The sequence below is a fragment of the Carya illinoinensis genome, chromosome 1 (assembly GCF_018687715.1).
Source record: "Carya illinoinensis cultivar Pawnee chromosome 1, C.illinoinensisPawnee_v1, whole genome shotgun sequence".
Classification (NCBI taxonomy): domain Eukaryota; kingdom Viridiplantae; phylum Streptophyta; class Magnoliopsida; order Fagales; family Juglandaceae; genus Carya; species Carya illinoinensis.
Window position 1 is genome coordinate 54,607,548 of NC_056752.1, and position 9,420 is coordinate 54,616,967.

General features: G+C 35.4%; 1 protein-coding gene across 3 annotated transcripts; it reads left to right on the forward strand.

Annotated features, from left to right (window-relative positions):
* Window positions 1-8,385, forward strand: LOC122289239 (protein ENHANCED DISEASE RESISTANCE 2-like). Of its 3 annotated transcripts, none has more exons than XM_043096217.1 (21): window positions 2-473; window positions 2,057-2,131; window positions 2,215-2,268; window positions 2,347-2,412; window positions 2,492-2,532; window positions 2,819-2,949; window positions 3,021-3,067; window positions 3,144-3,244; window positions 3,494-3,589; window positions 3,662-3,726; window positions 3,828-3,899; window positions 4,403-4,549; window positions 4,658-4,974; window positions 5,898-5,961; window positions 6,084-6,256; window positions 6,833-6,934; window positions 7,078-7,128; window positions 7,194-7,337; window positions 7,442-7,537; window positions 7,653-7,754; window positions 8,025-8,385. In XM_043096217.1, exons 1-21 carry the CDS (start codon window positions 321-323, stop codon window positions 8,115-8,117), a joined length of 2,190 nt encoding a protein of 729 aa, XP_042952151.1. In that variant the 5' UTR covers window positions 2-320; the 3' UTR covers window positions 8,118-8,385. The 3 variants fall into 3 exon arrangements, 2 of the variants coding, with proteins under 2 accessions (XP_042952151.1, XP_042952155.1); XM_043096221.1 differs by having other exon boundaries at window positions 2,822-2,949; XR_006236143.1 differs by lacking the exon at window positions 8,025-8,385 and having other exon boundaries at window positions 1-473; window positions 7,252-7,337.
* Window positions 8,386-9,420: the final 1,035 nt, after the last annotated feature.

A 9,420-nucleotide genomic window follows, 5' to 3' on the forward strand; every position in this document is an offset into this window, starting at 1 on the left:
TCGCCAAAATCAGCTGTTTCAAACGGGAAAGGACGGGAAAGCTTGGGAAAAGAAATACGAAGGCAGTGCCTGAAATATCCAGGACTGAACATTCCTGCTATTGGTTCTCTGATTCCATTTCGTGGAATCAGAGGATCGTTCTGCCTTTCCATTCACAATCTTTTTCCTTTCAATTCTTTCTTTCTTTTTAGCATGATCATGTATGCATGAAACAATATATATACGTACTGGTACAAGAGCCTACCAAGAAAACATAAAGATTTGTGATGGGTTCAATATTTTGAACAATCGTCACGGTGGTCATTGTGTGATTCTCGCAAATGGGTAGCTCACAAACCGATGTGAAAATGGAAGGATGGCTTTATCTCATTCGGCTCAATCGGTTTGGGTTGCAATACTCACGCAAGAGGTACTTCACTCTCGAAGGCAATTGCCTCAGGTGTTACAAAACGACACCCACCTCTGAGAGAGAGGTAATCCATTTTATGTTATATTCGTATATTTTCCTTTTGATTTTTTTATGGTAATTATGGAACTCTTGGAGCGCTGGTAAGATTTTTTATTTTTTATTTTAATTTCTAGAAGGACTAGAAATTAGATGGGGAATTCGTTTGTTTTGATTTGATATAATGGAGAAATCTCTCTCTCTCTCTCTCTCTCTCTCTCTCTCTCTCTCTCTCTCTCTGAAGAGAATCAATGAATTGGATCACCATATTCACGTATGGCATTGTGTGACCATAATAATCTTATGTTGTTTCAATTATGGTTAATCTTTATGCGTGGGATTGAGAACTTTTTTTTTTTTAAAACCGAAGGAGCCTGCTTTATTTATTGAAAATGTTTGTAGTTCTTCTTTCTTTGATTGCTTGACTTATAACCTTGGTAATCTATATTGTGTTTAGAAGGTTTTACCTTTGTTTAATTCTATGTCCTTGTTCGTGAATTGTATTGAATAGTGGGTTTTTTTTTTTTTTTGCATTCTTTTTTTTTTTTTTCTATTTTTTGTAGCAGTACGCTGTTTGATTTCTAAGTGATGTTTTTACCTCATATAAAATGAATAGAGGTAATTATCTAGCAAAACTGAAGGAAAGAAATAAGGAATTTAGGAGGTTCTTGGGTAGGCATTGCTTTCTTTTATTTTCTTTTTCTTTTTTGATTGATCCCTGACTCTGCCACAAACATTTTACATGGATCTTTTGACTTGAGAGTAGCATTTTGCATAAGTAAAGCCTCTACTCGAGATTTGTCCTGGAATCTCTTGTTGGATGTTTTAAAGCCCAAACCTCAATATCAGTGCACATGGTTTATTGATAAATTATTAACTTCTGCTGCTGGACAGTGAACTAAATCATTAAAATTTCTGGAAGGCTAAGGAACTTGAAAGCAACCCATGAATCCCCGTGTTCGTAATTTGTGTTGGGATAATACTTCCCCATTTGGTTATTATTTATCACTTTAGAACTGATATTAACGTGGCAAATATAAAGGATCCCATCAACCTAAAAGATGATGTTTCAAACAAAATGGAGGCTTTTTAGGAGGCTGAAGAGACATGAGGGATGGCAGTAATCAAATTTGAAATGATTAGTGCTATATTTGCCCCGTGTTCGTAATTTGAGTTGGGATAATACTTCCCCATTTGGTTATTATTTATGACTTTAGGTCTTATATTAACATGGTAAATATAAAGGATCCCATCAACCTAAAAGATGAAGTTTCAAACAAAATGGAGGCTTTTTAGGAGGCTGATGAGACATGAGGGATGGAAGTAAAACTTGAAATGATTAGCACATGATTGGTGCATACTTCACTCAAGAAAGGTTTTGGCAAACAGCACTGAAATCTTGAAACTGCTATTGTTTGATACCGTGTTGAATAACTAGAACTCTGTGACATAAGTTCCATAATTTGACTAATCATCCAACTATTTAACCTTAATAATTAGCAGTATGAAGGGGTTCATTTGTTGATTTTGCAATTTCAACCAGGACGGAATTGACGTACTAACTGAAACTGTTAATTCCTTTTTATTTTTATTTTTTTCTATTTAACTCAGGAGCCAGTTAGAAGTGCAATGATAGACTTCTGCATTCGAGTTTCAGACAATGGAAGAGAGACCATTAATAGAAAAGTATGTACTTCAGAAACATATTTATAGCCCTAAAAATGATACAGTTTCTCTTATCAAAATTTAATTTATAAAATTACGTGCAGGTAATCTTTATTTTCACACTTTATAATACCTCCAATCACAGTGATCAGCTAAAGGTATGCTAAACCCCGCTTCTGAAATATATCTTGATTTTACCATATATTTACTTGATCTTTATGATTTCAACTCTATAGTTGGGAGCAAGTAGTTCAGAAGAAGCAGCAAAATGGATACACTCCTTGCAAGATGCTGCATCAAAGGTTTCAAAATCTTAACCTGTAACATATTATTATAATGGTTGCTCTCTTATGAAAGCCTTGTGTTTTACTGCATTTTCAGGAGTGCCCAAATCCAGCAAAGAGGAAGTGCCTACCATTAAGGTATACCAAGTGCACTTCGCATGTAACTTAATGGATATGAACTACTTATCTAATAGATACTTTACTTGTCTGAATAAAAAAAAAAAAAAAACATGATAAAAACCTCTATTTTTTTCATTTATTTTCTGTATTTTCATGAGTTCTCTTTTATGCGATTATCTGCCTTTTAGGATTTTTGGGTGTGTGGAAATTTATGAGATAAAAGCATGTGATAACACTGTGATCTAGCAACATGGAACGGTTTTAGAATTTGTGCTCCTTCTATCCATTAATTTCTTTCTCACAGCAGATTAGGTGGTTCAGAGAAAGATCATAAGCATTCTATAGAATCGACTATTTGCTCATCCATGCACGTGGAGGCAATGACATCTGATGTTATTGCACCCTCACCCTGGAAAATTTTTGGCTGTCATAATGGTAAGACATAATCATTGTATTGGCTTTTCGAGACTTACACACATGTATTAAAATTTCATTACTCGTTGCAGGATTACGGCTTTTCAAAGAAGCAAAAGATTGGGATTCCCGTGGGAAGGTAAGTTGCTCTTTTGATTACTACTCATTGATTATTTTAATCAATATATTTGTCTGATAAATGTTGCTTTTGTCAGCATTGGGATGATCATCCAGCAATAATGGCAGTTGGTGTGATTGATGGAACTTCAGAGGCCATTTTCCAGACTCTTATGTCTCTTGGTCCTTCGAGATCAGAGTAAGAACACTGAAATGTTACCTATATCTTCCTACATTAAATTTTTGGTGACATGGAATCCTTACTTTGGTACCAGCTTGTCCTTTGTTTTTTGGAGAATTTCATACCATTTTTCATTATTTTATTTGAGTTAACGTAGGAAAGGTATTTTTTTCAGTAGAAATAATCTAAACTGAGTTGCAGTTTTTTATTTTTTCCTGATGATGGGCTGTTCTCATTCCAGATGTAAAATTACCGAGTGTCTTGCAGATGGGACTTCTGTTTTTACCAGGGCAGTGTGGTTGAGCACCTTGATGGTCACACAGATATTATTCAGAAGCAGTTATACAGCGATTGGCTACCTTGGTGAGATTTGGAACTTAATTCAAGAGGATTCTTTTTAAATTATTTCTGTCGGTAACACGTCATGGTTTTCAGGGGGATGAGGCGAAGAGATTTACTTTTGAGACGCTATTGGAGAAGAGAGGATGATGGCACATATGGTCATAATTTTTTGAAGAAGCTTTTTAATACAATATGAAGCTTTTGAGCCATTATTATATTATCTTAAGTTCTAACCTTTTTTTATCTTGCTTCATTACAGTAATTCTATATCATTCTGTGTTTCACAAGAAGTGTCGACCAAAAGGAGGCTATGTTCGTGCTTGTCTTAAAAGTAATGCTTTGAATTCGAAATTTAAATCATTTTTTTATGCTAATTAATTATTCAAGAAATTTCTATTTTCACTTTTTTCAATCCTTTTACCTTCTCTCAACAAGCTTTTTAATTTGGAAGCTAAACCAAACCATGTCCTTTTATCTTCTTTTTAACTAATATTTTCTGGCTGATGCCAGAAAGGCAGAAACTATGATAGGTCATTTTCTTTTCTCAATCATATCTCACATTTTATGGTGAGGTATATAGAAATCGTCTTTTTCACTCTCTTTCAAACATATATGAATCCGAGGTTCCAACATTTTTTCCAAGAAATTTTTACTTTAACAATAATCTTGTGGATTCTATGAAGAATTTATTTTGCAGATGTACATATTTATATACGTATATACCAATATACACACACATACAGGCGTATACATAAATATTTTTTTTTTATGAATAAATACATGCGTATACATAAATATATGTGTGTATTATTGAACAATAGGAGATTATTGCAGGTGGAGGATATGTAATAACTCCTGTGAACCAAGGGAAACAGTCTCTTGTGAAGCACATGCTTGCTATCGATTGGAAGTTCTGGAAATTATATATGCGCCCATCATCAGCCAGATCCATAACTATCGCTATGCTTGAGAGAGTTGCGGGTACCCGTTTACTCCTTGAAAAGAATTGCACTTTTTGTTACTTGTTTCTTTTCCATTTTTAAATTGTTATACATAAAATTGGGAGCACTTTGCTTATACAAATTTCAGCATTGAGGGAACTGTTCAGAGCCAAAGCGGGAAATTATTCCTCTGAGTTCTCATCTGGAGAGTTCACCAGCGATGTTGGGTTGTCCCAGAGTAAGGAGGAGGACATAAAAACTGAAGTTCAGAGCCCAGAAGAAACAGGGAAGATTGAGGAGGCTGTTTCCGTAGAAGATGAGGTAGAAATACCACGTTCTGGCCGTCCAAGTTTAATGGGACTGAATGATGCTGCCGATGAGTTCTTTGATGTTTCTGAACCAGCAGACTGCGACAATTTTGAGAATGAGAGGTCTTCTGGCTTGACTACAGAAGAGCACTCCGTGGTACTTGCTAGTCACCAAAACTAAATTTTAACTTCCAGAAGTAGTTGGACATACTTGGACTCTGCTTTTATCAGTCTCCTTACTCTCATTTTTGTTCATACTCCATGCATCTTTTATGCTGATAACAGCAGAGAATTTCGAGATTATGGCTCGGACAACTATTGAGCTTTAACATATGTCTCTGGTTGTTATATAATGAAACTATTTTAACATGCCATTTGTGCTTTTTTATCAGAAAAGCATTCTTCTAGGTCTACATTCTAGTTCATGGTTATCAAATTTTGTTTTTAGCACTTACGTTTTTCAATTTTGGCCTCTAACATTATGATCTTTTTCTGGTGATCCTTGATGACTGGACTGGACCGAATGCATGTGTTTAATAAAATACATGCTTGTCACTGTGTCAGGGTAATATTTAGTATGATAATTCAATAGCAGTATAAGAAATTTGAGCCATTTTTATTTTAGGTTAATAAAAAACTCTCCTACTTAAAGAGTGCTCCGAAAGGCAAGGATAAAAAATCTTCTCCCTTTTTTCATTAAAATCGATGCGACTGAAAATTTTGATGATAAGAACATGGTTGGTTTTAATGTCCCTTGAGAATAAAAGATAAGCAGTTTGTTCTAGGGAAGAGATTTGGAAAACTTGATTTTGGTGGACATCTGCTTGTTCATTTCAAGTGAGAACTTTGGTTGAATCTGAATCAATCCAGTATTGTGTTCTTTATCTTATGAGTGGTCTTTAAGCTTTAGAGTAGAGATCTGCCTTCCTTTATTTTCTAGTGCACATGAGTTGCTTCATCGTCATTTTGCACTTATATTTCCATGTGAATTTCTATTGTTTTCCGATCTAACCAACTACGTTGTTGTTCTGAATAAGTGTAAATTATTGTTTGTTGAAATATTTTCTACACTATGTACAGAATAAATACCAGCCCAAACTGCCATCAGCAGCCAGTCTAGTGAAAAAGTTGCATGATTTTGCAGGTGAGTCTCATTATGGTCGACAATTAGTTTTAGCATGATTGAGGGGTGGGGGACCTGTGCTAATTTCTTGCTTGGATAATTCTGTGCTTAAGAAATTAATTGAAAACTTCCATATGGTGCAGTTCAGAAGAAAGGGTATATGGACTTACAAGATCTGGCCAGGGAATATGCACGGTGCTCTTATGGAGTCACTCTGCAGAAAGACCCAAGTTGTAGTTTACCTTGCAGTTGGGCAGCAGCTGATCCTTCTTCATTTTTAATACGTGGAGAAAGTTATTTACAAGACCATAAAAAGGTATCCCTTTCAGTTCTAGTTATTGTTTGCAAAGAAACTGATGGTGTGAATTGTTCATAACAAGAATCAATATTCACCTACATTAAAACCGTAATTATTTAATACACCTAAAAACATATATATTTTAACCTCACCCCTGTTTTACCCTCTGGCTGAGTTGAATGGTGCTGTCTTAGAAGGCTTCAAGAAACTTCAGACCTTCAAGTGCTCCAAAATCAATCCATGGCTTTTCATTATGTGTGTTGTGATATTAGTATAAATTTTATGATCATCACTCTTGGTATCAAAGGAGGAAGATGGTTATAAGTCTAACAAGGTGGACATGGGCTGTGTTGCTTTTGTAAGGTTCATTCTCCACTCACCTTTTCCAACCTCAAAATGTAAATAAGGATGTGATTCCGAACCAATACAACAGATCCATTTTCTTACATGCAAAAGTTATCTTACTATATTGTTTAAGACTCATTCAAACATTTAGAGGGCTCGGGCTATCTATATGTCAATGTTTTCTGTTTTGAAATGAAACTCTCAGTTTCATTATTTTCTGTCCTGGACTAAATAATTATCTCTCTCCAGATTAAGGCAAAAGGCACCTTGATGCAAATGGTTGGTGCAGATTGGCTAAGATCTGACAGGCGAGAAGTTGATCTTGGTAGCCGGCTTGGTAGTATCATTCAGGTCTGAACTCTCATTATATGTCATTTCTAATTATTAAGAGCTAATGGATAATGAGCATTTCTATAAACTCTGTGCACATTTTACGAAAGGAAGGCAAATGATTGAAAAGTAGTTCTTCTCATAAAAACTATTGATTCATCCAGAAGTCTGCAGAACAGGGTGGACCGGAATTTTTCTTCATCGTCAACATACAGGTAAGTTTGATTCAAATTATTGGTCATCTTCATCGTCAAGAATTTTACCATAAACTATGGATCAGGTCCCGGGTCCAACCATGTATACCTTGGCTCTATATTACATGATGAAAACTCCTCTAGAAGACAATTCGTTGCTACATGCTTTTGTCAATGGAGATGATGCCTTTAGGAATTCAAGATTCAAACTCATACCTTACATTTCAAAGGTTAGTAAGAAATCAATCAGTTTTTGCAGTTCTTAAAAACCAATATTGTGGTATCAGGTGGCCATGTTCTTCAGGTTTTGCATTGGTTTCAATTAATTTATCAGGGATCATGGATAGTCAAACAAAGTGTTGGGAAGAAAGCATGTTTGGTTGGTCAAGCACTCGATCTACAATATTTTCGTGGGAAAAACTATTTTGAGGTAAATTAACTGATCCTTACATTATGGAATGCAACTTATCAGACTCCGTCTGTAGATGTTCTTTGGCTGGTTGTTATGTGCTGAAATGCTAACCTTACATTGTGTCTGAAACCAGCTTGTAATCGATGTTGGATCTTCAACAGTGGCAAGGGGAGTGGTCAGTCTTGTTCTTGGATACCTGAACAATTTGGTCATAGAACTGGCATTTTTAATACAGGTAAAACAGCCGAATCGTTTACTACACATACAACCCATTCAGGTCATAGATAAATCACATCAGTCTTTCACGAGTGTGTATGTACGCACGCAGTCATTCAGGTCATCCAATAACAAATAACATTCAATGCAAAAGAACTGACACTAGAATGTATCTCTACAGAAATTTTTTTTAAAAATATATAGAGAAAAAAGAACTGAACTTTCCATTGAATTCCTGATATGTAGTTTATGAGATATGAAGTAAAAAAATAAAAAAATAAAATTGCAGGGCAACACGCAGGAGGAGCTCCCAGAATTTCTTCTCGGAACATGTCGAATTAATCATCTGGATGCATCGAAATCAGTGGTAGTAGAACCATAATTTTATCCTGGAGGATGCATCCAAATAGTTCCCAGGTGGTGTGTGTTGACTCCAAGACAAAATAAAGATGATGTCGAGAGAGTCTGCCTTGTTCATAGAATTTACTTGTGCATAGGCATTTTTTCCATCCAATATGGATGCAATGTAATGTGTAACTATAATTTCCAGAGTTGTAACAATGCAATTTGTAAACCGTGGGTTCCTTAATTGTGCTTTCATTCTTTTAGTAGTATGTAACATTATTTTTTAATATAAAGTAAGTTGATCAGATCACTATCCAATATTATACAGTTCAAACACTGTAACACTGGTTTTTAGAGCAAAAGATTTGAAACAGGAGGGATATAACTAAAATTTTGTTATTTTAAGTGAGAGTAAGATAGATGATGGCAGACAGCAACTTTGGGCCGTTTGCGTTTGTAGACTTTATACATGGGCTTATAGTATAGGCCCAATTGTAGCTGCGCAGGGAATAACAGCCTCGCGATTTCATCCTAGTGGCTCCACTCTGATAGATTTAAATCTTTATATCCTTAACCTACCAAAGAGCAGAAAAATGATTGAGGCATGACACCAACTTAGGACAATAAGCCTACTGGCTACCGAGGAATTCAGCCCCATGCAGGCCCACATCCGTATAGCATCAGCGGACGGACATGTTTTTAAGGGCAAGCCTTATAATTAGAAGACAAGGATTCAACATTCAGGTTTGTTTGGTAAGAGATCAAACCTTATCCAAGTGCAACAGGTTATGAATGTTTGCATTCCCATCCATATCATCATGCTTACACCGACATCTGTGGATGGAAATGTTTGAATTTCAAACTATGATATTTTTCTTTACGAGGTTTTGAATTATAACCTTGTAATTAGTCCTGCCGACACATGTTCGAAGCACGCAACCTGCCAAAATTGGTCACTATACTACAATTAATAATGCTTCACAATACTTTTGAAATTGAACATATATAGTTTTCGATTGAGACTTGCTTTAATCTCGACATTAAATTCAGAGTAACGTTATTCTTTGTTTCAAATTGTGTCATTACTAATCTTATTTGTTAATACGATCACTTTAAATATGTCATATAATAGTATAAGAATATTTATTTTTTTTATTTTAAAATGAGAGCTACGGACTGCTCCCACCCGTTGGCCTTTAAAGAGGCGTGGGCTGCCACTCTCAATTCTCTACCATTTTCAACAAACTCAATCAAGTTTTTATTACCCAACCAAACACTGTATTTTAAGGTCCAATTTGTCATTCAGACCGCATTATCTCAATACTAAATTTCCATCGTTG